The following is a 27,439-nucleotide window of genomic DNA, read 5'->3' as shown; positions in this document are numbered from 1 at the left end:
AAAAAATTAAATTAAATAACAATAAAAAATAAAGAATTGAATGAAGATCAGTTAAAGTATAGCCACGTAAATTGTATAGCACAGTGCTTGTTACGTAGTAAGCTGTCAGTAAATATCAACTACTGGTATTGTAGCTATTTCTTATGTTCTTACAATTATTTCTCTGTATTTCCTTCCTTTTTTAATGTTAATTTTCTTATTTATTTATTTATTTATTTTTAATTTACATTCAAGTTAGTTAGCATATAGTGCAATAATGATTTCAGGAGTGGAATTCAGTGATTCATCTCCTACACATAACACCCAGTGTTCATCCCAACAAGTGTCTTCCTGTGGCCCCTTGTCCCATCTCCCCACCTACAACCCCTCCAGCAACGCTTAGCTTGTTCTTTATATTTGAGTCTCTTATTTTGTCCCTCTCCCTGTTTTCATATTATTTTTGCTTCCCTTCCCTTATGTTCATCTGTTTTGTACCTTAAATTCCACATATGTGTGAAGTTATATGATATTTGTCTTTGACTAATTTTGCTTAACAAAATAACCTCTAGTTCCATCCACCTTGTTGCAAATGGCAAGATTTCATTCTTTTTGATTTCCAAGTAATATTCCATTGTGTGTGTGTGTATGTGTGTGTGTATGTATATGTATATACACATCTTCTTTATCCATTCATCAGTTGATAGACATTTGGACTCTTTCCATATTTTGGCTATTGTCAATAGTGCTTCTATAAACATTGGGGTGCATGTGGCCCCTTTGAAAAAGCATACCCGTATCCCTTGGATAAATACCTAGTGGTGCAATTGCTGGGTCGTAGGGTAGTTCTATTTTTAATTTTTTTGAGGAACCTTCATACTGTTTTCCAAAGTGGCTGAACCAGTTTGCATTCCCACCAGTAGTGCAGAAGGGTTCCTCTTTCTCTGCATCCTCACCAACATCTGTTGTTGCCTAAGTTGTCAACTTTAGCCATTCTGACTGGTGTGAGGTCATACCTCATCGTGTATTTTTTTCTTAGTGCTAATCTGGCTTAAATTTCTTTGAACTCCTATAAACTATAACAGGAGACTACTACTGATTGATATACTATCCAAAATTTAATCCATAGTAAACCATTTTAGAGTAATACATTTCAGTGAACTCTCTGCACAAAAATGTCATTAAGCTTATATTACACTGGTATCATTCTAAGCATGTAACAAAGAGAAATTAAAGCCTTTTTAAGGTGAATATTTTGGTTCTAATCCATCCATCTTGAAGACTGTCCTAAATATCTTCTTTGCAAGTCCAATGACCCAGAACTTGAATTAAAAAAAAAAAAGCAATGAGGCATCACCCAGGTCAGTCAGTTAGCACCCAACTCTTGATTGCAACTCAAGTCATGATTGTACAGTTCATGAGTTCAAGCCCCCCATCAGGCTCTGTGCTGACAGTATGGAGCTTTCTTGGGATTCTCTGTCTCCTTCTGTCTCTGCCCCTCCCTGTTTGCTATCTATTTCTCTCTCTCTCAAAATAAATAAATAAACTTAAAAAAATAAAGCAGGTATGTTTATAGGTTTAAACTTCATTTTATTATTTTGTCTTTAAGAGTAGTAAGAACATTAATTAATTAAATCATAGAGACTACTGATTTTTTATATGTAGACTCCAAAATTCTTTGAATATTCTATTACAAAACACTACTATTAGTAAGTAAAGAAATATTTCATGCAGAATTTTTTTCACTAAATGTTTGAAGGGATTTTTTTTTCTAATTTAAGGGTTAGGTAAAGGAGTTGGAGAAAGAACAGTATTTCTTAAATCTCTGAACGAAACGACAGTGTAGACCCTTTCATTTTCTTATCATATTCTTTTTCAAATCTCTCATACTGGGCTACAGTGAAGTGATTTTTCCAATCTCCCAAAATACCTGAAAAGAAAGATAAAATGACAAATTTGAGACATCTATAAAATTTCCTTCTTAGATCAGTTTTAATTTGAATTACCATATATATATATATATATATATATATATATATATATATATAATTTAAATTCAAGTTAGTTAGCATATAGTGTAATAGTTATTTCAGGAGTTAAATTCAGTGATTCATCACTTTCATATAACACCCAGTACTAGTCCCAACAAGTGCTCCCCTCAAAGTCCATCACCCATTTAGCCAATAACCCCACCCACCTCCCTTCCAGAAACCCTCAGTTTGTTCTCTGCATTTAAGAGTCTCTGATGGTTTTCCTCTCTCTGTTTTTATCTTATTTTTCCTTCCTTCCCCTATGTTCATATTTTTTGTTTCTTAAATTCCAAATATGAGTGAAATCATGTGATATTTGTCTTTCTCTGATTTATTTCACTTATTTCACTTATTGCACTCTTTTGTATCCTTTGGATAAATATCTGGTAGTGAAGTTGCTGGGTCATAAGCTAGTTTTATTTTTATTTTTGAGGACCCTCCATACTGTTTTCCAGAGTGGCTGCACAGTTTGCATTCCCACCAACAGCATAAGAGTGTTCCCTTTCTTCACATCCTTGTCAACATCTGCTGTTTCCTGAGTTGTTCATTTTAGCCATTCTGACAGGGCTGGTTTTGATTTGTATTTCCCTGATGGTGAGTGATGTTGAGGATCTTTTCATGTGTCTGTTAGCCATCTGGATGTCTTCTTTAGGAAAGGATCTATTCATGTCTTCTGCCTATTTCTTCACTGGATTATTTCTTTTTTGGGTGTTGAGTTTAAGAAGTTGTTTATAGATTTTGGATACTAATCCTTAATCAGATATGTCATTTGCAAATATATTTTCACATTATGTGGATCGCCTTTTAGTTTTGTTGATTTTTTCTTTCACTGTGCAGAAGCTTTTTATCTTGACGAAGTCCTAATAGGTCATTTTTGCTTTTGTTTCCCTTGCCTATGGCGACATGTCGAGAAGAAGTGGCTCTGGCTGCGGTCAAAGATGTTTCTGCCTATTTTCTCCTCTAAGAATTTGATGGTTTCCTGTCTCACATATAGGTCTTTCATCCATTTTGAATTAAGTTTTGTGTATGGTGTAAGAAAGTGGTCCAGTTTCATTCTTCTGCATGTCACTGTCCAGTTTTCCCAACACCATTTGCTAAAGAGACTGTCTTTCTTCCATTGGATATTCTTTACGGCTTTGTTGAAGATTAGTTGGCCATATATTTGTGGGTCCATCTTTGGGTTCTCTGTTCTGTTACATTGACCTATGTTTTTGTACCAATACCATATTGTCTTGATAATTACAGCTTTGTAATACAGCTTAAAGTTCAGAATTGTGATGCCTCCAGCATTCAGGGTCTTTTGTGGTTCCATACAAATTTGAGAATTGTTTGTTCTAGCTCTGTGAGGAATGTTGGTGTTATTTTCAAAAGGATTGCATTGAATGTGCAGATTGCTTTAGGTAGTATCGACATTTTAACAATATTTGTTCTTCTGATCCAGGAGTATAGAATGTTTTTCCATTTCTTTGTGTCTTCTTCAATTTCTTTCATAAGCTTTCTATAGTTTTCAGTGTAAAAAGCTTTTACCTCTTTGGTTAGGTTTATTCCTAGGTATTTCATGTGGTTTTTTTGATGCAATTGTAAATGTAATCAATTCCTTGATTTCTCTTTCTGCTGCTTCATTACTGGTGTATAGAAATGCAACAGATTTCTGTATGTGGATTTTGTACCCTGAGACTTTGCTGAATTCATATGTCAGGTTCCAGCAGTTTTTTGGTGGAGTTTTTCAAGGTTCTCCACATAGAGTATCATGTCGTCTGCAAAGAGTTAAAGTTTGACTTCTTCCTTGCCAATGTAGATGCCTTTTTTATATGTCTTTTTGTTGCCTGATTTCTGAGGCTAGGACTTCCAATACTATGTTGAACAACAGTGGTCAGAGTGGACACCCCTGTCATGTTCCTAACCTTAGGGTGAAAGCTCTCAGTTTTTCCCCATAGAGGATAATATTAGCTCTGGGTCTTTTGTATATGGCCTTTATGATGTTGAGGTATGTTCCTTCTATCTCTACTTGGTTGAGGGTTTTTATCAGGAAAGGATGCTGTATTTTGTCAAATGATTTTTCTGCATCTATTGAGAGAATCATATGATTCTTATCCTTTCTTTTATTAATTTGGTGTATCAGATTGATTTATTTGCAAATATTGAACCAGCCCTGCAGCCCAGGAATAAATACCACTTGGTCATAGTGAATAATTCTCTTAATGGACTGCTGAATTTGATTTGCTACTATCTTGTTGAGAATTTTTACATCCATTTCATTAGGGATATTGGCTTCTAATTCTCCTTTTCAGTGGGGTCTTTGTCTGGTTTTGTAATCAAGACAATTGGTTTCACAGAATGAGTTTGGAAGTTTTCCTTCTACATCTATTTTTTGGAATTGTTTGAGGAAAATATATACTATTTCTTCTTAAATGTCTGGTGGAATTTTCCTAGGAAGCCATTGGCCCAGGATTCTCGTTTGTTGGGAGATTTTTGATTACTGATTCAATTTCTTTGCTGGTTATGGGTCTGTTCAAATTTTCTATTTCTTCTTATTTCAATTTTGGCAGTTTCTATATTTATAGGAATTTGTCCATATCTTCCAAATTGCCCAGTTTGTTGGCATATAATTTTTCATATTATTATTCTCACAATTCTATTCTGTGGTGTTGGTTGCAATCTCTCCTCTTTAATTCATGATATATCTATTTGGGTCCTTTCTCTTTTCTTCTGGATAAGTCTAGCCAGGATGTTATCAATTTTGTTAATTCTACCACACTTGTATTTTTAAATCTTTAATTTTAGAACTCCATAACTCCATCCCTCACTCCCAAACTCCCAGGCCTCCTTAGTTTTCCAAAATACCCATGGGTTTTTCCAGTATCTTATATAAAGAAATAATCTCTCAAATAGCTTCAAGAAATGTCACTGAAAGAAAATTCAATGTCTCACAATCTTTATTCTTTGCCCTCAAGAGCTTTGTTAACAAAAAATGATGTCTAACATCATTTAAGCTGGCTACTGACCACAGAAAAAATTGTAAGGCATGTGAAAAATATCTAGAGAGTTCACACAAATGAAAGGCATTCTTCTGACATAGCAATGGATGCCAAGACTCATGTTTATCAATGTATAGGCTCTTGAGTAACCATTTCTCATTAGAAGGTCTGTCTTACATGATAGGCTTACAGGAATTACAGAGTTTATTTGCCACGTATTTCCCCTAAGTTTTTGTTGCTGTTGTTCCTAATTTTTTTCTTGTCAGCATACTCAATCTCTTTCCATCTCCTACAGTATTGCTCTTAGCTCTCCACCTATCTATAATGTAATTAGCAAACTAGTATATGATTTCTCACCCTTTCTCATGAAGGGAGAAATGGAATGATCCATACGAACTCCTGCTACAGTGGTATAATTTGTAAATGGATTCTGCTTCATCACATCAAAAGAGCTGTAATAGAGGATTTTATCCACAGTTTCTTCTGGCAGATCTTTGTCTAGAAACTTTAACAATTTCTGAATTTCACGCTTTGGATCCTAAAAAATTATAAAATAAAAGAATTATTTCAGGTAGACATAGTCATGCAATAGGCAATGTATTTAATATGGTTCTACATATCTCAATGCGATTGAGAAAATGATTTTACATTTTTATGTGTATGGTTTACTTTGCTTTCCAAAGTACATGTCCTATTCTTGGTTATGCCAGGCAATCACCCGCTACAAAGAAGATTAAATTCTGTTTCAAAAAATGCAAAAAAATTTGGGTTAATATTCAACCTTTCACACTCAAAAATAAAATTAACCAGGTAGAATAACAAATGGTAATAAAGCAAGCTACTATTATCCTAAGGTATAATTTTCAAAATTTTGATCTCCTTTTTTAAAGTGTATCTAACATCAAGAATAGAATACCTATCAAAAATTTAGAGAAGAATTAATATCTATCCTTCTCAAACTCTTCCAAAAAAGTAGAAGAGGGAGTAACACTTCCAAACCAATTTCACAAGGTTAGCATCACCCAAATGCCAAAAAAAGATAAGAACAGCACAGGAAAATAACAGACTAACATCTCTGGTGAATATCAATGCAAAAATACTGAACAAAATACTAGCAAACAAAATTCAAAAGCACATTGAAAGGTTTGTATACCATGATCAAGTGGATTTATTGCAGTGATGGAAAAGTAGTTTGACATCAGCAAATCAATGTGATACACCACATTAACAAAATGAAAGATAAAAATCATATGATCATTTAAAAAGATATGGTAGTAGATGCTATGAAAAAATCAACAGCAAAAGAGACTTTTTAAAAGTTTATTTATTTATTTTAAAAGAGAGAGGGAGCAAACATGCAGAGTAGAGAGAGAGAGAGGCAGAGACAGAATCCCATGCAGGCTCCATGCTGTTAGCACAGAGCCCAACACAGGGCTCAATCCCATGAACCGTGAAATCATGACCTGAACTGAAATCAAGAGTCAGACACTTAACTGACTAAGCCATCCAGGTGCCCTGCAAAAGGGACTTTAATAGATAAGACAAGGTGAAGTATTTGACATTATGGACATGAAAGAACTCTCTGGAGAGTTAACATTTAACTTAAGACATGAAGAATGAGGAAAAGTTAATTTGAAAATAGTGGGGAAAAATATTTCAGGCAAGCTCACTTAGTAAGAAAAACAAACGTGATACCAGAAGAGGTTGGAGAGAGATAGGGACTAAATAATGCTGAACTCAAAATTATCTTAATGATTTTGTATTTCATGTAGGGACAGAAACCACTGAGAGATTTGAAGAAGGGAGTGGGCATACTCTGAGTTTTCAAGAGGATCATTTTCTCTCAGTGGACAATAGAAGCAAAATGAGGTACTCCAAATAAGTCAATATAGTTGTCTGATCTAGCGCAGGAGGCAGTAGTAGTAGAAAAATAGGGGATTGAGTAAAATATCAATTTTCAAGGTGTAATTAATAGGATAGTGGATTGGTCATATTTATAGATCAAGAAGAAAGGAAAATGTGATATAAAAAAAGATGAACCTTAGTTTTTGTTAAAAAGTAAAAGAGAAATTGTACTGTAGTTGCCTCTCACCTCTTTCATGTCTTCATAGAATAGGTAAAGAATACGATAATCATTCCTCTTCTCCCACCAGCCCTTCACGTGATCATACCACGCACCAAAAGCCACTAAATTGAAAGATACAATGTTTGGAAAATTAAAACCATTTGCATAGAGAACTGTTACATATTATGCCAAGTCATCATTATCAATACAAAAGCGCTTATCAGTTCAAGAAATTGGGCTAATGGGGTAATTACTTCTGTTTTCACTAAATTTACAATTTACTTGGAAAGGAGTGGCAGGGAACTTTATAGAAGAAGAGAGGGAGAGAAAATGATAGGGGTGGAGAGGTTAAGAAAGGGCTCTGGAGAAAGAAGAATGTATTTGGATCTAAGAGGAAAAATTGGGCTTTGATAATAGTAAGAATGAGTAGACATTATATGGACAGAGAATCATCCAAGCAGTAGCAGGAGTAAAAATTTGCAAGACACCATTGAGATGGACTTGCCTTGAAAAGAGAGTTTTTATAGAAGAATGTTTGTATGAGAACTATATGTAGAGCTACTACTATTGGCATAAGTATGTTTCCCTGAAAGACGATACACAGGTAGAGAAACAGAGCCTTAAGGATAAAATCTTTACTCAAGAATTTTCAGTCTAGGTAATAAAAATAAGGGACTGGTAGAGAAAAGAGAGCCTAAGAAATACGTGTAAAATCGAAACAATACAATGGCTGCACAGCAAGGGATGAAAACACTTAATCGTCACTAAGCACTAATGAAACAAGACTAATAACTGAAAAATCTGTGTTACATATTCCCTAAAAGTTCTTAAAGGGAAGAGATGACTATGTATTCGGTTTCTTCTATAGTCTTTCTAATTCATTAGTAGAGTGCTGGGCACATATTAGGTTTATAATAACAGATTTATATTTGAACTTTCTATCTTCTTGCAAAAAGACTTTTCACTATGGGGAGCCTGGGTGACTCAGTCAGCTGAGCCTCTGACTTCGGCTCAGGTCATGATTTCATGGCTCGACAGTTCAAGCCCCCAGTCGGGCTCTGTGCTGACAGCTCGGAGCCTGAAGCCTGCTTCAGATTCTGTGTTTCCCTCTTTCCCTACACCTCCCTTGCTAACACTCTGTCTCTCTCTCTCTCTTAAAAATAAACATTAAAGGGGCCCCTGGGTGGCTCAGTCGGTTGGGCATCCGACTTCAGTTCGGGTCATGATCTCACAGTTTGTGAGTTCGAGCCCCGTGTCGGGCTCTGTACTGGCAGCTTGGAGCCTGGAGTCTGCTTTGGATTCTGTGCCTTCCTCTCTGTTCCTCCTCCACTCACACTCTGTCTCTCTATCTTTCTCTCAAAAATAATAAAGATTTAAAAAAATTAAAAAATGAATAAAAAATAAAAAATTATTAAAAAAATTATTAAAAAAAAAAAAGACTTTTCACTATAGAACACCTTGAGTAAAGTAAGAGTTGAACCCACCCTTTCCAGTCATGAATTTATCCAGGAACTCTTCCCAGGTGCCAGGCTCTGGATGCAGTTTTGCCATCTGGTAGAAATAATAGTAAGACACAGCCACATCTTTAGCATTTCGTGCCACGTAGACCATCTGTGGAGAGATATGGCAAATCATCATTTCATTTATATTTTTTAATATTTTGTAAACTTGCTTGTCTTGCGAGAATGCTTATTTTCTCCTATCAATGTCCTGATCTCAGCATTTATATATATATCCTGACATGGAATATTCACAACTATGTATTGTTTAACACAAAGATTTGTGCCTTCACACCCTGTTTCTCCTTAGCTTTTGAAAAGAACATCTCTTAAAACACAGAAAATCAAATATAATAAGAATTATAGTAAATGTTATATTAGCAAAAATGAGCTAATATTGTTCTCAAATTTAAAATATTATTCTATATCACTTACTAAAACATGTAAAAAGAAACAGAAATTATAAAACTTATAGAAAGCTAAAGTAAAATTTTTAAAACTGAAAAAATGCCCTATTTTTAATTGAAAATAAATTTTTATAAGGATACATTTAATCAATAATGATTAAACATTCTTCATTTTGTTCATGACCATGGATACATAACAATTATTGCTGTTTATAGTGATTTGCTGTGAGATTAAAATTTATTTTATGTATAGAGTCCTAAAGTCTACTTGAAAAAAGAAATTTTGAACATATTCTCCAAAAGAAATGACATTATTATGTCTCAGTGTTAATTGGATTTTCAGGGAAGTCCACTGAAATCCATAATCCTACTTTTCCCCTGAAGTACATCTAATAATCCTGAGGTCCCAGCCACCCATGCAGTAAACATAACTCTAAGGGAAAATGCATTCAGGAAGAAATCTCATTTTCTCTAATTAGAATCAGCTTCCTTCTTCTCTTCCAATTGATAGGAAAAAGAAATGGGAAGTTTTATAATCCCAAGTCACTGATAGTAGTTCTCATATTCTGGGGCAAGGAGAGAGAGAGAGTAAAAAGAGGTTTTTCAAAAGATTGAGTATAGAGTTCTAAGAATTGAGACTATTGCTGATCCAATTTCTTGAGATAAACATTTCCAATAACTTCCTATTTCAACAGCAGGAGTATATGGTAACAAATCAATCATTTTATTCTATCATCATGTAAGTTCTTTAGTGCGGACTGTTTCCACTTCCCACGGTATAGATTGAAGGCTATCCTGAAGATATGCCCCAATTCTCTTAATAGCAAGACCATGTGTTTCTGGGAACATCTAAGGATTTTTACCTTTGGAATTAAGATGATAAACTATATCCTTGCTTTCTTATCATTTTTTTGTTTTAATTAGAGTTTGAATAAAAAAGAAAGTCACACATAAATGCATGTACAGACTTATTTGTATAAGCTCAATAGTATTCATAAGAATTAAATAAAATATCATGCTCTTAGATGGCAGAGAATGTCTTATTTGTGTTTGCATTTATAATAACAATTACAATATTGGTACATACACAGTAGCACTTCCATAAATGTTTACTGATTATATGCTTATTGAAGAATTTTGCTTATAGGTAGCTGAATCAGAACTGCAAGGAGAAATTAAAAATTTATAGTCAGATTTCAACATCCTTCTCTCTATAACTGATAGAAAAATATGAAAAGATGAGAAATGTGATTCTACATATATTAAAAGAATGTTAAAGGAATATCATGAGCAACTTCATTACAAAAATTTGACAGCTTATTTTTAAAAATTTTTTTGAAGTTTATTTATTTATTTTGAGAGACATAGAGAGCTAGTTGGAGAGGGGCAGAGAGAGAGGGAGAGAGAGAATCCCAAGAAGACTCTGCACTGTCAATGCAGAGCCCAACACGGGGCTCGAATCCATGAACTGTGAGATCAAGACCTGAGCCAAAACCAAGAGTTGGACACTTAACCAACTGAGCCACACAGGTGCCCCCCAAATTTGACAGTTTAAATGACATGGACCAATTCCTTACAATGCATAAACTACCAAAGATCATGTAAAGAAAAGTAGATAATCTGAATAATACTAAATCTATGAAATACATTCAATTTGCAGTTAAAAATCCTTCCAGAAGAAGAAAATTCCAGGCTTAGATCGCTTCACTGGTGAATTGTACAAAATATTAAGAATGAAATAGTACCAATTCCAACCAAACACTTCCAGTAAATTGGAAAAGAATAAATACCCTTCAATTCATCTTATTAGTCCCTATAGTACCAAAGGAAGGGGTTTTTCCCTAATGATAAAGACATTACAATGAAAAGGAAAGTAGAGTTCAATTATCTCCCAAAGATACAAATTATTTTTTAAAAATTAGCAAGTTGTACTCAATAATATGACAACACCAAAGTAATACATATCATAAATGAATACAATCAATAATTAAATATAAGATATGCAAGGTTGTTTTAACATTTAAAAAATCAATTGGTGTAATTAATCATAGTAACAGACTAAAATAATGGAAAACTGTATGATTGGTCTTTTTTTTTTATGTTTATTTTTGAAAGAGATAGACACAGTATGAGCAGGGGAGTGGAAGAGAGAGAGGGAGACAAAGAATCCAAGGCAGGCTCCAGGATCTGAGCTGTCAGCACAGAGACCTACACAGGGCTCGAACCCATGAACCAGGAGATCATGACCTGACTGAAGCTGGATGCTTAACCAACTGAGCCACCCAGGTGCCCTCATATGATTTGTCTTAATGGGTACAGAAAAAAATCATTAGACAAGATCTAGCATGCATTCCTGATAAAAACTCAGCAAAGTAAATAGAACAGAACTTCCTCAGCCAGGTAAAGGGCATATACAAAAAAACCTACAGGTGACGTCATCATACTTCGAAATGAATTTTCTCTAAGATCAAGAGCAAGACAAGCGCATCTGCTCTCACCACTCCTATTCAGTATTGTATTAGAGGTTCTATCCAGTTCAATAAGGCAAAATTAATAATAATAATAATAATAATAAGCAAAAAGCTTTCATAAAAAAGAAGTAAGAATATTTTGTATTTTTTATTTACTAACACCATGAGCATCTACATAGAACAATGAATGGGATCTACAAAAAAATCTATTAGATCTATTAAGTGAATTTAATAAGGTTTCAGGATAAAAGATTTATGCCCATATACCAGTAACAAACATTCATAAAATAATGCTAGTGTGTGTTTGTGTGTGTGTATGCATGAGGAAGACAGAGAGAGAGAGAGAGAATTACTATTATATGAGAAAATTTAAAAAAGAACATCTTTCTTATAGGTATTAGATATTTAGGTCTAAATGTGATAACTGAAACAATAAAGCCAATACAATTAAATAGAAGAGAAAATATCTTCATAACTTTGGGGAAGGCATTCTCTTAAACAAATACACACACACCAAAAAATAAAAAATAAAGAAAAAAAACTGATATATTGACCAACGTCAAAATTAACAACTTCTTTAAGACATTATTAAGGAAAGAAAAAAAATAGAGTGAATTAGGATATAAAAAAATTCAATGATCTCATCCAAGGACTTGTATCCAGAATATATGGAGAATTTCTACTTTAATAACAAAAAAAAAGAAGCACTTATCGGAAGAAAAAGGCCAAGGAACTTGAACAGATACCTCAGGAAAGAAGATATTTAAGCTATGTAAAGGTGTTTCACCTAATTAGTCATTAGGGAAATATGAATAAAACCACAATGAGATGCCACCATACATCTACTAGTAGGGCTAAAATTAAATATTTTTAGGTATATTTTAGGTTGATGAGGATATAGAGTAACTTTAACTCTTGCACTACTGGTCAAAGTGTGGATTGGTCCATATGTTTGAAAATATCTATTGAAGCTGGTTACATGTATACGCTAGATCCAGCAATTCCATCCCAAGATATAACACCAAGGAGAAATGTGTACGCACATGTGTAATGAAAACTTTTGTAAGAATGTGAATTGAAGCGTGCCTGGGGGGCTCGGTAGGTTAAGCATTGGACATCAGCTCAGGTCATAATCTCCCAGTGAATGAGTTTGAGCTCCACGTTGAGATCTCTGCTAACAACTTAGAGCCTGGGGCCTGCTTTGGGTTTGGTGTCTCCCTCTCTCTGCCCTTCCCCTGCTTGCACTCTGTCTCTTTCTCTCTCAAAAATAAATAAACATTAAAAAAAATAATAATAATCTGCATTGAAGGAGTGACTGAGTCTTGATTTTGGCTCAGGTCATGATCTCCCCAGTTGTGAGTTCAAGCCCCATGTTGGGCTCTGTGCTGACAGCGTGGAGCCTGCTTGGGATTCTGTCTCTCTGCTCCACCCCTTACTTGCTCACTTTCTCTCAATAAATAAATAAATAAACAAACTTTAAAAAAAAAAAGGATGTGCATTGAAGTACTATTTAATTACTGACAACTAACAACCACCAATAATACTGTGGGTAAGTAGGTTGTGAAATACTCACATAGATGTAATGGAATGCCTTATATTAGTGGTTCTCAAACATTAGCATGACTCTAATTCACCTGGAAGTCTTATTAAAACTCATATTTCTAGACCTCATCCCTATAGTCTTTGATTCAGTAGGTCTGAATTGGGCCTGAGATTTGCTTCTCTAACACGTTCCTTTTGTTCAAGGTACCACATTTTGTGGCTTATGATATAGCAGGCTACATTAAAGAAAACAAAACAAAAACAAGATAACAAGCATGATAAGAACTGAACTCACAAATATGGTGTTAAATGAAATAAGTTAAATATTCAAGATTACATACTTTCTTATTACAGACAAAACAGGCAAACTAATTTATGGTGAAAACATTTAGGATAGTAGTTATCTTTGAATACAGGGATTGTTGCCCAGAATGTCAAGAAACAGAGTTTTTGGGGTGTTAGTAATGTTCAATTTCTTGATTTGGATGCTGGTTTCATGGATATGCTCACTTTGTAAAAATTCATCAAGCAGTATGCCTAGGATTTATGTACTTTTCTAAATGTTATAATTGAGGGGTGCTTGGGTGGCTCAGTTGGTTAGGCTTCCGACTTCAGCTCAGGTCATGATCTCACAGTCCGTGAATTTGAGCCCCGTGTCAGGCTCTGTGCTGACAGCTCAGAGCCTGGAGCCTGCTTCGGATTCTGTGTTTCCCACTCTCCCTGCCCCTCCCCTGCTCATGCTCTGTCTCACTCTGTCTCAAAAGTAAATAAAAACATTAAAAAAAAATTTTTTTAATGTTATACTTGAATTTAAAATGTTATACTTGAATTTAAAAAAGGAAGTTTAACTGAATCCACATCCATATATGTGTGTGTGTATGTATATATATATACATATATAAGTATATATGTGTGTATATATATAATTATAAATCCATATTTGTAAATTATAATTATAGTGAATTCATGAATAAGCAGTTATTGGGTTATTTAAATATTAAATAGTTGTTTGAGTATTTACATATTAGATATTTATTTTAAGTATTTATTTAAATACTTAAATATAAAATATTTAAAAGTAGGTAGTGAGTGAAGGGATTTAGACAGAAAAATAGGCATTTTAGAGAACAGAAAACCTGAGAGAGTCTCAGTGCTTGGGCACTAAGTCTACATCTATTTATCTATGGCACTGGTGTCCTCTGGTGTCTTTTTCAATCTTTGGGGTATAGGGATCACATTATTATTTTTGCAATTATTTATCCAGGGATTGCAATCGCCCACCGTAATTTCTGCATGATTAGTAAAAGAAATTTCAACACAAATAAGGATTTGTTTTCTTTAAAATTTGCTACCTTGCAGTTATTCTTCCAAAATGAAGAAGGGAGAAGTTGAACAGGTAGGTGTGTTTTCACTAATCGAGGAGACTGCTTTTTTTTCAAATCCTCCACACCTACAAGCACAAAAGTTAAGCTATATTATAAATGTGGAATCATAAAGGTTAATGGCGATGTAATCTAAGATTTTGTAGACATTAACCCCACTCACTATATGGCTTGAAATGATCATATGGCTATATGACTTCATATAAAATCTTTAATGAGATCAAAACTGATAAATTCTGGCTACTTATGTGTTTTATTTCACATGTATTACAGTCAATAACTGTCTGTAATATCCTCAGATACAGTACCTCGATGAGGTGGAAACAGCAACAGGTCCATGTCAAGATATCCAAATTCTTCCTTCATTTATCTTTCTCTTTTTCTTATTTACAATATGGGGAAATTGAACTAGAAGATTTCAAATTCCTTTTCCAGCTTTCTTATATTCAAATTATAAGATTAAATTGAATCTTGAGGCTCATAACTAACACAATTTTAATAATGCATTACCATCATTGTTCTGTTCCTTGAATCTGTAAACATCAGCTAACAAGAAGTAGACATGATTTTATATTGAATCAAACACTGAATTTTCTGTATATAATGATTGTACAACATTTAAATGTTGAAGACTTCCACCTGTGCTATTAAGAAAAAAGTATTCTCATCAAAATCTCCTCTAACGCAGATATTATCTTTGGGTGCAAGAGGAGTATAATATTGGTATAGCCGCATTTCTTACTCTTCTATTATAGACACTTATGAGTCAACTGTCCAAGTTCTGTCTATATCGATTCTATCATGACTCCTTCAGACACCACAAAACAATAGGGGGATTTATTGCTATGGGGAAAAGAAACATTAAGGGAAAATACCATTATCCAGTCCAGGAATTATCAATTCCATGAACGGCACTCGTTTGTATATTGCGTTCTGCTTGCATTTCTCCACATCCCCATTATTATAGATCAAATCCAATATTTCACTGATCCAGGTTGTCCCTAAGGGGGAAAAAATCAAACAACTTTACACTTTTCTGTCAAAAACAGTATAAGAGAGTCAATAGAGGTAGAGGAAACAGAAAGGTGCTCTTCATTCCCATTCCCTTTCTCTCTTCTCCCTTTTATAGGAGACAGCACCATCTACTTGAACATATGCATATGTATTGTGTATATGTGTGTGTGATGTGTGAGAGAGAGTAAATATGACTAAAATAATTATAAAGAAAGTCATGAAAAGTAAGTAAAACATGGATAATGCAAAAGACAGGAGGTAAGTTATGTAGCAAACCCTCCTGAGTGGAATGGAGAGGGAAGTGGCCAATTTCGATTTGTACGTTTCTTATTAATATCAAAAGATATTACTAGGCTTTGGGACTGAAGAATACTTGAGGTAAAAATGTTCAACATTTGGTGGAGGTGTGAAGAGAGGATACAAAGATAACTTTGTGAATTGTGTCTGTGGTGACTAGTGTGCTACTCATAAATAGAAGACAATACATCCTCACTGAGCAGAGTAGATCGAGTCACTCAGATCTTTATGAGACTACAGATGGTCCCCTACTTATCATGGTTTGACTTATGATTTTTTTTGAGTTTATGATGGTGTGAAACTCAGAGGCATTCAGTAGAAACCCAACATTGAATTTAAAATTTTGATCTCCTGGTCTAGTGGTCAGCAATACGATGCTCTCAGATATCTACAGATACTGGCCAGATGCTGGACAGTGCAGCTTCAGCTCCCATTCTGAATGGGGGTAAAAAACAGATTCCCTTACAACCAGTCTGTACCTAGGCAACCATTCCATTTTTAACTTCCGGTACAGTACTCAATAGATTACATGAGAAATTCAGCAGTTTATTACAAAGTAGGTCTTGTGTTGGATGATTTTGTCTAGTTGCGGGCTTTGTAAGTGTTCTGAGCACATTTAATGTAGGCTAGGGTAAGCTATGATGTTTAGTGGTTTAGGGGTTTAAAATACATTTTCAACTTATGATGCATTTATAGGAAGGTAAAATTATCACAAGTCTGTATGTAAGGATATTTAATCGTCTAAAGCATTCAATGATCAGTTTCTTGAGGTTGTGCTAAAAAAGCAAATATGGAGCGCCTGCATAGCTCAGTCAGTTAAGCGTTGGATTCTTGATTTTGGCTCAGGTCATGATCTCATGGTTCATGAGATCAAGCACTGGATCAGGCTCTGCATTGACAGCCTGGAGCCTGCTTGAGATTCTCCCTCTCTTTCTCTCTCTCTCTCTCTCTCTCTCTCTCCCTCTCTCTCTGTCCCTCCCCTGCTCACTCATGCACACACGCTCTCTTGAAATAAATAAATTTTTTTAGAAAGCAAATATAAGTTTGGAGAAAAATATCTTCTTAACTGTTCCCATCCCTTTCCTCTTTACCAAATGTGCAATAAATGATAGTCTTTAAATTGAATAATTATGGTTAGAAACTAAAAATTACATTAAATGATCCATGCACTGCATAGACATTGGAAGTTTGACCTGCACTGTAGCAGGATTCTCGGACAGAGAATCGTGACACCGAGGCATTTCTTTCCAGGAAGCAACTTTATTCGTGCCCGCATGGCTCAGTTGGGTTTGTACCCAAAGAACTGAGCCCCCAAATGCCACGTGGTGTAGTGTTTTGTATATTTTTTGCTTCTTTATCTCCCATATATGGTAACACACTAACATACAGTCTGATGAAATGATCTCATGCTACAAGGTTGTGAGCGATGTTGTCACCTACGTGTATAGTCAGGTTGTCTTCAGTTGTTTTTTTTTTCTTTCTTTCCTTAGGTAGGGAACCCTACCACATTCCCCCCTTTGATGCTCAGATCCCTCTATTTTGGGTCAAAGAGCATCACCTTGGTTTAGAGGTTTATATTTCCGTAACATCATTACATGAGTGGCTGTCTTTTTTAAAATCGTGGCCTCAGTGAGACGGGAGACAGACTGTACAACCAGAGGAGTTAAGCAAGGTAGGAGTAAGCAACTTCCCAGAATTAGGACAATAACTTTTATGAGAGTTTTGAATCCCTGGAAGTTGAAAACCATCCTCCAAATAACTCCCTGGAATTTTAACTGTTCTGGGTCTGGATGGGGACATGAGCCATCCTTCTCATTTGATTTGTGATCTCCTCTATGACTTTTTCCTCCTTATCTGTTGTAGGCAGCAGTTGCTTAGGTCAAACTTTTTACAAACACCTCCCTCAGAAGCAAGCAGGTAATTTAAGTCCGAGCAATATTTGATAGATAACATTGCACATTTTGGTTTGCTGCTTGGCTAGTAAGTTAAGAGCTCTGGGAGTTTTACTGGTTATAATTTTTATAACTGCTTGTAGTCTGATTATGCGGTTTGGCATGTAAATGGGAGGGCAGTAGCCCCAGGACACATCCTCTCCCTAGTGGCACGGCCATAATAGTGGATTATTGCTCGGGAGGCATTTATTATATTTTTAATCGCCTATTTGTAAGACACACCACTTCATTTGAGTCGCCCTGTCCCCATACACTTTGACCCCCAAATGTTTCCCTCTGGCAAGTGGGAGCAGGAAGAAAGATGGATGAATAGTTTCCAGCACATATGACCATGCCCAGATTGAGGGAAGTACTATATATAGGCTGTCCTTCCACATATCTAGTATAATCCACCTGGGGCCCACCATTTGATGGCTGCATGACATTGTCCCAGGTCTCTCAGAGATAAGAGAAGTTAGACAAGCGGTGGGGATCTGGCTCAAGGTGATCTGGGGCCCCCCACTATTGGGTTTTTCAGGCAGTTGAGTTATAAAAGCTTTGGCCTAGGCATGTGAAGTATTGAACAGAGATGACGATGAACTTTTTCCCCACTAAGCAAGACAGTTTTTTTTTTCCCAATAATTGAGCTTTTGAGGAGCCAAACCCCGACAGTAGGACTGGGGTATTTTGTTTTACTCGAAGGTTTGTGGGATCTACTTTTCTAGTCTCTTATGGCCATTGTTTTCCCATGTTGGTACCAAAAAAGTATCTTAAGCACAAAAGGAAGGTGAGTGCTAACAGAAACTCTCACCACATTTCCAGCCGGCCAGACCAGACTCAGCTGATCCTACAGCACAGAGTAGAGCAAGAATCACAATAATAGTGAGAAAGCATGACAGTGCATCAGAGTAAGGAAACAGATATAGAAAATAAGGACAGTCTTTTGTTCCACTGGACTGTCAATTCCTCAAGCTTCTGCCATGTGTAGATTAGTCAGCTTCCAGAGTGCCTAAGCAGGGCTGCAGTCTCCCAGAGCCTCTGGAGTTGCAGATTGCTTCTTCTGTATGGTCAGCTTGCATGGCATTGATGGATCAGGAATGCACTCCCAGTTTCGAGATGCTGGCTTCACTCTGCTGTAGTGAATGCAGAGACCCACTTTGCCTACCTTACTGCAGTAAGGGTGGACAAAATGACAGTGAACGGGACCCTCCAGGGAGCTTTTAAGGGGTGGACAGTTTATTTCTTTATCTATATTGCATCTCCCGGTTTAAAGGGGTGAGCGTCTGTGGTCAGACTCACAGGTAATCGCTCCCTGACCCAGTGGAGTAAGGTGGTTAGGGTACAGCCAAGGGCTGGCAACTGTTGCCTTAGATTGGGTTAGATTGTCTACCTCATTTAGATCCCTCCATATGCACTGGATAATGGGGAGAGGGTGCCCATAAGGGATTTTATAAGGGGAAAACCCCATCTGGTTCTTCGCCTCCCATTTGTAGCTGCAGTCTGCCTCCTGAACGTCCCTTATCTCTCCCTGCCTAATGTTAACCCTTTCCCTATTTATTTCTTCCCTGGAATAGGGCCTGTAACTGGTGTTAGAAAATAAGGATGATGACTGCTCTGGCTTCTTCAAGCTGATAAGGGATGGTTTAGGGGTTCAGCAGTTAGAGTCTACCCAAGGGTCAGTCGATTGGCCCACAGTATAGTTCTACAGGAAGGATGGCAGGCATGAGGTGGCATAAACATTTAGTAGACATAACGAGAAAAACACACAGTAAAGATTATACTGACCTACAAAATGACATCTTAAGATAATGTCCCCAGTTCCCACACCTGTCAAACAATGTAGGAGAGACCCTGACTTTGTAAACAATTTATGTCAGGGAATATCTTATAACCCAGGTGATGGAAAAGCAGGAGCAGCAAGTGATCAATGGTGGCTCTATTTCCAAGAGTTTGGTCCTAATTTACTCAAAATATTTTTTTAAAGCATCTAACGCTTGTGAGGTGTTATTTAGAGTTTTGCCACGTATAAGCAGACAGTTTGCTTTACTTTGAGGTGTAAAACTTTTCCAAGATCCAGAAGTTCTACTAGAGAAAGAGTCAAGGCCACCATTTACCATTATTAATTTACAAATGTTTAGGTAAGCCAAACCTGGGTATTATTTACAAAGCAGAATTTTTATTACTTTTTGTGCCTTTTTTCTCCTGCAGGGGAAGGCCTTTACCCAGTTAGTAAAAATATCAACCCTTACCAACAGATGTAGGAATTCCTTTGACCTTGGCAATGAGTGAAACCTAATTGTCAGTGTTTTGTGGATAGCCTCCAGTTCCTTGATTGCCTGGGAGAGCAAGTTTGTGGTTGAGAGGATTGTTTGTAAGACATACTTCACAGGCTGATACTACTTGGTAAACTGTCCTTTACAAATTTTTTCCAGCAAATATCCTTTGGGCCTTTTGATAAGTCCCTCCCTCACTGAAAGGCCTGGTGCTGTGTTTTAATGATCTTTTAGCTCTGTGAGCTGCCCTGCTCTGTTTGTAACCATTCCAAGGGCTGGAGACAGTGTCTATGATTCAGACCCCATTTTATTTTCTTGGGAGAGTCGGTAGGGTTGAGTCTCCTTTAATAATTGATATAGCATGCAACCTATTTTCCTGTCCCCTGGTGTCTATAGCCTACAATATCCAGTAATTCCCCAAAACTCACATAACTGTTTATGTGTTCTGAAGTTAGTACACTATAGTCTGTAGTTTAGTTATAATGTTTCTTCCAAGCAAGGGAGTAAGGTTCTCTGGTATTATCAAGAAAGAATGAAAAAAAAAAAATAGTTTTCCCCATATGTATCCCAGAGGCTGAGAGAAAATTTTAGTTATGTTTTCTGGAGATGCCTCTAATCATCATGCTGCATTTGGATAGTGGGCCTGGAGTGGAAAGGAGGACAGAAGAGGTAGCTTTGGTGTCAAGAAAGAAATCGACTAGTTTTCCTTCTATATTCAGAGTTACCCAACATTCTGGGTTTCTGATAGACAGTTGGTTTAGGGGAGCCACCATGAAGAGCCCCAGGCCCCATCAGTCCCTTCCAGGGACATTGGTTATGTGAGCCCTCATAGATAGAGGTCCCCGAGAGCATTCAGATCTCCAGTGATTGTCCCACATAAGGGGCATGGCTTATGGGGTTTTCGTTTTGATTGTCCCCTCTGAGGACATTCTCATTTTCAGTGCTCTGAACAGCCATATAAATGGCACTTGGTGCCAGGACCTCGGGAAGTTCAGTCTGACATAGTATGTAAGGCCACAACTAAGGCCTGGGATTGGTGTTTTCTGTTCTGTTTTGTTTTGTTTTAAGCCTCCTTTTCTGTTTTTTTTATTCTCCTTTTGATCTTGGTTGTAATATGCCCAATTGGCAGCTCATAAGAGCTCCTCCAGGGTGCCTTCCTGATCAACAGTCAGTTTCTGCAGTTTTCTTCGAATATCTGGGGCCAATCTAGTGACAAATTTGTCTTTTAGAAACGTCTCAGTCTCTGCGGTGTTAGAGCCTCCCTTAACCTTTCCAGGAAGGCCACCAGGGTTTTATTTTGTGTCTGTAAGACAGTGGCTAATTTATCATAATTTAAAGGTTTAACCTTAGACCTCCCGACCAAAAAAAAAATTTTTTAAGATTTTTTCTTCACAAACCTTTTACAACTGTCCTTTGCTTTTAGATTTTGACCTAAGCCCTTTTCTTTCCAAACCACCAGTCTCATTTAACAAAATTACTTTTTTTTTACCTTCAACAAAAAATGTATTTTTATTCTTTATATATTTTTATACATCTATTCTTTTACATACAGAGTTGTCTTCCTTATTTTCATCAGCCTTAACTACATTTAGTAGAATTTTAACTCTTAGAAGCCTTATTCACCAGTGAAAACTAAGTAGTAACCAGTAATGAAGGCTGCCCCCCAGATGGTACAGAAACAGGAGGGGGATGTGGTGGGAAGGCAGAAGAGGTGAGGGGCTAGCAGAAGGCAGAAAAAGAAAATTCCTAGATTTAAATCTTGTCAGCTCAGACAAGGGAGCAGCCTCCAGGTTTCTTTTGTTTTCCACCAGTGGAATTAGGCAGTCAATGTCAGTACGAGAAGACAGGGAATTTCCCCAAAACAAAGGAGTTTTGGCAGCTGCCTGGGAATATTTCTTAAAGTCCCCGTTCTAAGTAGAATAACCAGAGACTGTTGGCTCTAATTATCATAGTCATTGACCCCGGAAACGAAGGAGACACAAGTCCCCATACATAGTCACATGGTGACTCCAACCTGCCGCCCCAGCACCCAAAGCCTTAGAGTTGGAGCTTCATTCCTCCTCCCTTGCGGAACTACTAGGGCAAGTCTGGGAGGTGATCAGGCTCCCTTTCTGCCTCTTAGGGGCAGGTCTGCCAAAATGAACCCCAGGTTCTTACCAGTCTGATGGGTGGAGTTCCCCCAACTGGTTCCTGGACCTCACGGGTTCGGTTGTGCTCACACCGGGTCCTCGCCCCGGAGTGCCCGGATAGGTTAATCTCCTGTGGATCGAGGTGCGCGCTGATGCCAGGCGAGCTCACCTCTCCTGGCGCTCCAAGATTAGCATCCTGGGCAGCAAGGGAGGTGGAAATGCACCCTCTCTGAATCCCAGATGAGAGCCCCCAAGAAATGTAGCAGGGTTCTCGCACAGAGAGTCTTGATGCTGAGGCTTTTCTTTCCAGGAAGCAACTTTATTAGTGCCTGAATGGCTCAGTTGGGTTCGTACACGAAGAACAGCCCCCAAACGCCACGTGGTGTAGTTTTTTGTATATTTTTTACTTCTTTGTCTGCCATATATGGTAACACACTAACATGCAGTCTGATTAAGTGGTCTCATGTTACAAGGTCGGGAGGGATTCTTGTCATGTACTCCTATAGCCAGGTTGCCTTCAGGTTTTTTTGTTTTGTTTTTTCTTTCCTTAGGGAGGGGACCCTACCACAGCACAAGGATGCACCTTTGGGTTGGTTCCATAATTGAGAGTACTTTCGGCCTCCTTTTTAGTTCTTTCTTATAGACAATTCTTTCTGCTTCTTGTCCCTGAATCATGGGTATGAGACTCTCTCTCTCATCCTTCTAACACAGACAATTACAGTGTTAAGAAAAATGTGAGTCAAATTAATACTATCCTTGAAAATTTTGTTGCCTGATCTGGGTTAGGCTTAAGCAAAGATTCATGGGGAAGAAGAGACCTAAATTCCAAAATATAACACATTTTATTTCCTGTCAATGGATGATTCAAACTGTGGCCATTGAGATCTGATGGAAAGTACCATTTTTGCTATGCTTAAAATTGGAAATGTTTATTTTCCATATTTTTTTTTTAAAGCACATGATTTGCCTCATGTAAGGAATAAGTTAGCTCGGCTTCTCAAAATTTACAGGGAACTGATATATTAATAACATTAAGACACATTTTCAACAGCTTGTAAAGGGAAAAAAAATCAAAGACAAAACGTGACCACAGAGTATTCAATTACTTTACATGTAGCCAGCTAGCCACCTAGCTTTCACTACGTCCAAAGAAATCCAGCTTCAAAAAGCACTTTCACAAATGAAGCACTGTATAATGGTGCTTTCCAAAGATCATCCAAATGGTTTTCTGCTTGTGAATATATTTTTTTTAATAGCAAAAACAAAAGATCATGTATATTTTTAGTAATTGCCCTACCTTTTCTAAACTTGCGCCTCAACCAGGAAATGCAAAGTAGTTTTCGTTCCAAACAATTTGGGTCTGCTAAATTGCTTAGAGAGCAATGCAAGTAGTAAGAAGAAAGAAAAAACTAGCTTTTGCCAAAATAGGCTTGTTTTCTATTCCTACAAAGGTCTGTATTGTACATTTTTTGTTTTCTGATAAGAGCTCTTTGTTCTCATGCAGTGTTTATAATTTTGGCATTAGAATCTCCAAAAACTCAGGTGTTTCCTCCCAGGCTTTTTTACATAGGCCTATGAAGTAATTTCAACATTTATAAAATAAAAAGAGAATTAGTAGTCAATGTAATTATTAAAACCTTCTCTTTCTCAATTCCTTTCAGAAATGAAGCAGAAAGGGGTGCCAGGGTGGCTCAGTCAGTTAAGCAACCAACTCTTGATTTGGGCTTAGGTCATGATCTCACAGTTTGTGGGTTCAAGCCCTGTGTCAGACTCTGTGCTGACATCAGCAAAGAGCCTGCTTGGGATTCTCTCTCTGCTCCTCCCTCACAAAAAAATAAATAGATAAAGTTATATAAAAAAAAAAAGAAATGGAGCAGAAATATAAAGGAAAGTTGACATTAGAGAATTTAGCAATTGGAACACTTGATTGATTATGGGCTCAAGTAAATTAAGTGGATAAAAGGCAATAAAAACTCATTCTCTGATATTTCTCTGTATATCTATCACTGGATGAATTGGAAGACTGTCATAAAAACATCTGGAGAAATAAAAATTAGTGATTCTTATTGAGTCATCTTAAGTTCTTTTTTCTGAGATCAGAGAAGGTCAGCAGCTTTTAACGCTGAGGTCAGCAGCTGTTTAACATTATAGCAAAACATTTCTAAATGTGTTTAAAATAATAATAAAGTGTTTAAAATAATAAAATATTTTACCAAATATGTTTAAAATACTACAATGAATAATATAAACATTAAAATGCATAGAAGGAATACAAATATGTAAATAATCTAATGTACCTAAATCATTCTAGATATGCAGTTTTCATCATTTTTGTTTGGATTTAAAAAGGAAAATAAGACAATGGCATTAATTTTCCCTCAGATTAGCCCCTACTCAGTGGCAGATCTTTTAGAATCGAAAGTGAGTTTTCTCTGATTTCAGACAAAACTGTCCCAGCAACTGCTGCTGTGTTCCCTTCACTAGTGATGAGATCAGTGGGCTTACACATACAGATCGATAACCAATCAGTGAGTATAAACAAATAAAAAGATCTTACCGGATTTGGGGTAGGTTGCGATCAGAAGGTCATCTGGTCTGGCCTCAAATGACTCCACCTGGGACCACTCCTCAGCAATGCTCCAGAAGAGGGGGACACCCTGAACATCCACTAACTCCCTCCTGAAGACATCCAGCTCCTTGTCCATTTTTCAGAAACTAGATTTTAAACAAAAAGGAGCATGTTAAGAAGTATTTGTTTTAATAGCGGTAATCAAAGTAAAATAAATTGATATTTTATTAAATAAATTAGTATTTCATTACTATAGATCCAGCAGCTTTAGATCACATTACTGTGCCTTATGAATCAGTGGAAGAAACAAAGTATTATAAAAACTCATAGGTCTTACACTATGTATCTCATATGTGCTGTTTATACATTAAATACCATCAACATGTCCATTGGACAATTGAGGCCGAGATTTGTGGGATAGATAGTAAAAGTACTGGGCTTTGGAGTAAAGGGAGAGTAACCACACCAACCACAAGACTCTGACCTGAACTGAAATCAAGAGTCCGATGCTTAATTGACTGAGCCACCCAGGCTGTAAACTAGAAACTGAAGAGTGGCCTTAGGTAGTACTTCCCTCCTTTAAATTACTAGATGAGACTGGCAAATGATTCCATCTAAATTATATTTAACAGACCACAAGAATGAAAGTATGTATAGAGGGAGGGCGGGGAAGAAGAAGGGAATGACAACAAAAGACTGGGTGAAAGTAACAAGCTTGGGGTAGGTGTAGCACTGGAGATACATCGCTCCAATGCACTTTGTAACACCAGTGACATCATGTATAGTTTTATATTCTCAGCATGGTTCTAATAAAAGTACTTTTATCTCTCTTTAGCTATCATATATAAGTGGAAGAGCTTGAAATATATCCTAAGCACTACTCTGAAACACATTGTTGTTTCCCCAATTTAGCATGAGCCTAAGGGGTTATTTTTCTTTAAAGTGCTAGAAAAACAGAGACTATGTAACCAGCGTGGGTTTATCAGGCTTCTTGAGCCCTCGGGCAGCTGCTGAACTTCTCTTCAAGAATTAAAATCAGAAGTCTCCGGACCCGGAGTCAAAGGATATAATTAAACCTGTTCCTTTTCTCATGTGCAATTTCTTATCTTTTTTTCCTTTTCAAATCCTCCTCACTCCACCCCTACCCTGCCTCATGCAAATACTTTTTATTTTAAAAGATTATAAAGTTATAGTATACAAAGTCAATATATAAAACACTTTTGTGTTTCTATATGCTAGCAAACTATCAAAAACAAATTAAGAAGACAATCTGTTTATAATTGCACCAAAAATAATAAAATATCTAGGAATAAATTTAACCGAAGAGTAAAAGAACTGTACACTGAAAACTATTAGACATTAATGAAATAAATTTAAGAAGACACAAATAAATGGAAAGATATTTTGTGTTCATGGATTGTAAAAGTTAATATTGTTAAAATGTCCATACTACCCAGAGTAATCCCAGCTATGTTCTCCACTCTGTCAAAGTGTAACAAAGGACAAAGTGTACAAGTTCTTGCTTGGCTAGCTACCAGGTTTTTGTTTGATTTCTAGAACAAGGTGTTATTATTTTGTTACTTGTTTTATTTTGATTTTCACTACCCTTGTACATACTAACATAAAGGACAATGTTGAGAGAGCAAAATTAATTAATTAATTCAAAAGTATCAATTGGATATTATTGTTTAATATCTGGGACACACTGCACTGGAGAATCTAACTACTATAAAAACTTTCAGCTATCTTCATGGTGCTTCGAAGAGAGTGGGAAAGAAAGATACTGATCAAACAATCATACCAATAAATTGAAATTTTCGTTGATGGTAAGTGCTATGAAGCAGAGATATATTCCATAAATAGAGGGAAACTGACAGAATCAAGCTGCTTAGAAATGTTTCCCCTGAGAAAGGAGCAAGTGTTAATTTTGAGAAGAGAACTTTCCAACCAGGAAAGAGCACGTCGTGCAAAGACCCTAAAATGGGAGAGAGAAGGCTAGAGTGTTAATGAGGTTGGAGTGTGTAAATACTTTGCCAAATTATGTTGTAAGAAACTAGAGACTTCAGTATTTTTTCTGCGTGATTGTGTCTGGGATATAACTGCGTTTCTGTCTGTTCTCCTTCAGAATAGGAGAATCCACTGACCCACCATTATGCACAGAGTTAGCAATAGTTCTGACCTAGTTTGAAAGGATGGTAATGTGTTAGTGGTTCTGAGATGTTCCTGAGCATCATGGGGGAGGAGTATATATTTAAATATTATTATTATTATTTTAAATGGTTATCTCTGAGAGAAAGAAAGAGAGTGAGAGCTGGGGAGGGGGACAGAGGATCCAAAGTGGGCTCTGTGTTAAGAGTAAGTAAACATTATTATTTTTTTTATTATTATTTTGCTTTTACCAAAAGTCTTAGGATTTATAAATACCCTAAAGTTCCAATACAATAGATAGTATTAAGTTGAATCTTGTGTTTGCTATACCTCAAAAGTAAATTTATGACAGCACTGGGTTATGATTTGATGGTATTGGTACTACTGTATTTCCTATCATTATTTGCAAATTTTTGTGGATATCTGCCTGTGAAAAGAAAGAATAAGAAATGTAAAGTTTTAAAAGTTCATAGTTGGTCATTGTCCACCCTCCTCTGTTGCTAAATAACAAATTCTGATTTTTTAAAAAATAGTATTTGCTGGGAAGTACTGGGTACCTTTGGTACTATTTATAGTCAAGGGCCAGGGCAGAGAAAATGCTATGTGTTCACAATACTTTTACCTCTTTCCAAGCACAGAGAGTATTTTTTAGTCTCCCTTGAAGTTAGATTGGGAAGATGTGACTAAGTTTTGGTTACTGGGCTGTGGGTGACGTAAAACTTTTCCTT

At 36.4% G+C, this 27,439-nt stretch overlaps 1 protein-coding gene across 4 annotated transcripts in view; it reads right to left on the bottom strand.

Moving 5' to 3' along the window:
- Window positions 1-1,590: 1,590 nt before the first annotated feature.
- LOC102969965 (sulfotransferase 1 family member D1) overlaps window positions 1,591-27,439 on the bottom strand; it is a 45,012-nt gene continuing 19,163 nt past the window's right edge. For 3 of the 4 annotated variants that reach the window (XM_007086913.3, XM_042984417.1, XM_007086914.3), the window contains 7 exons: window positions 24,552-24,709; window positions 15,226-15,351; window positions 14,321-14,418; window positions 8,534-8,660; window positions 7,077-7,171; window positions 5,342-5,522; window positions 1,592-1,906 (listed from right to left, as the gene is read on the bottom strand). In XM_007086913.3, the coding sequence (XP_007086975.1) occupies window positions 1,794-1,906; window positions 5,342-5,522; window positions 7,077-7,171; window positions 8,534-8,660; window positions 14,321-14,418; window positions 15,226-15,351; window positions 24,552-24,699 (888 nt within the window). In that variant the 5' untranslated portion in view covers window positions 24,700-24,709 and the 3' untranslated portion in view covers window positions 1,592-1,793. Of the gene's footprint in view, window positions 1,907-5,341; window positions 5,523-7,076; window positions 7,172-8,533; window positions 8,661-14,320; window positions 14,419-15,225; window positions 15,352-24,551; window positions 24,710-27,439 lie in introns of all 4 variants that reach the window. The other variant, XM_042984418.1, reaches the window with a different exon arrangement.

The sequence above is a fragment of the Panthera tigris genome, chromosome B1, assembly GCF_018350195.1.
Source record: "Panthera tigris isolate Pti1 chromosome B1, P.tigris_Pti1_mat1.1, whole genome shotgun sequence".
Taxonomy (NCBI): domain Eukaryota; kingdom Metazoa; phylum Chordata; class Mammalia; order Carnivora; family Felidae; genus Panthera; species Panthera tigris.
Note: the sequence above shows the minus strand (reverse complement) of the source record. Positions and strands in the feature narration are given on the sequence as shown.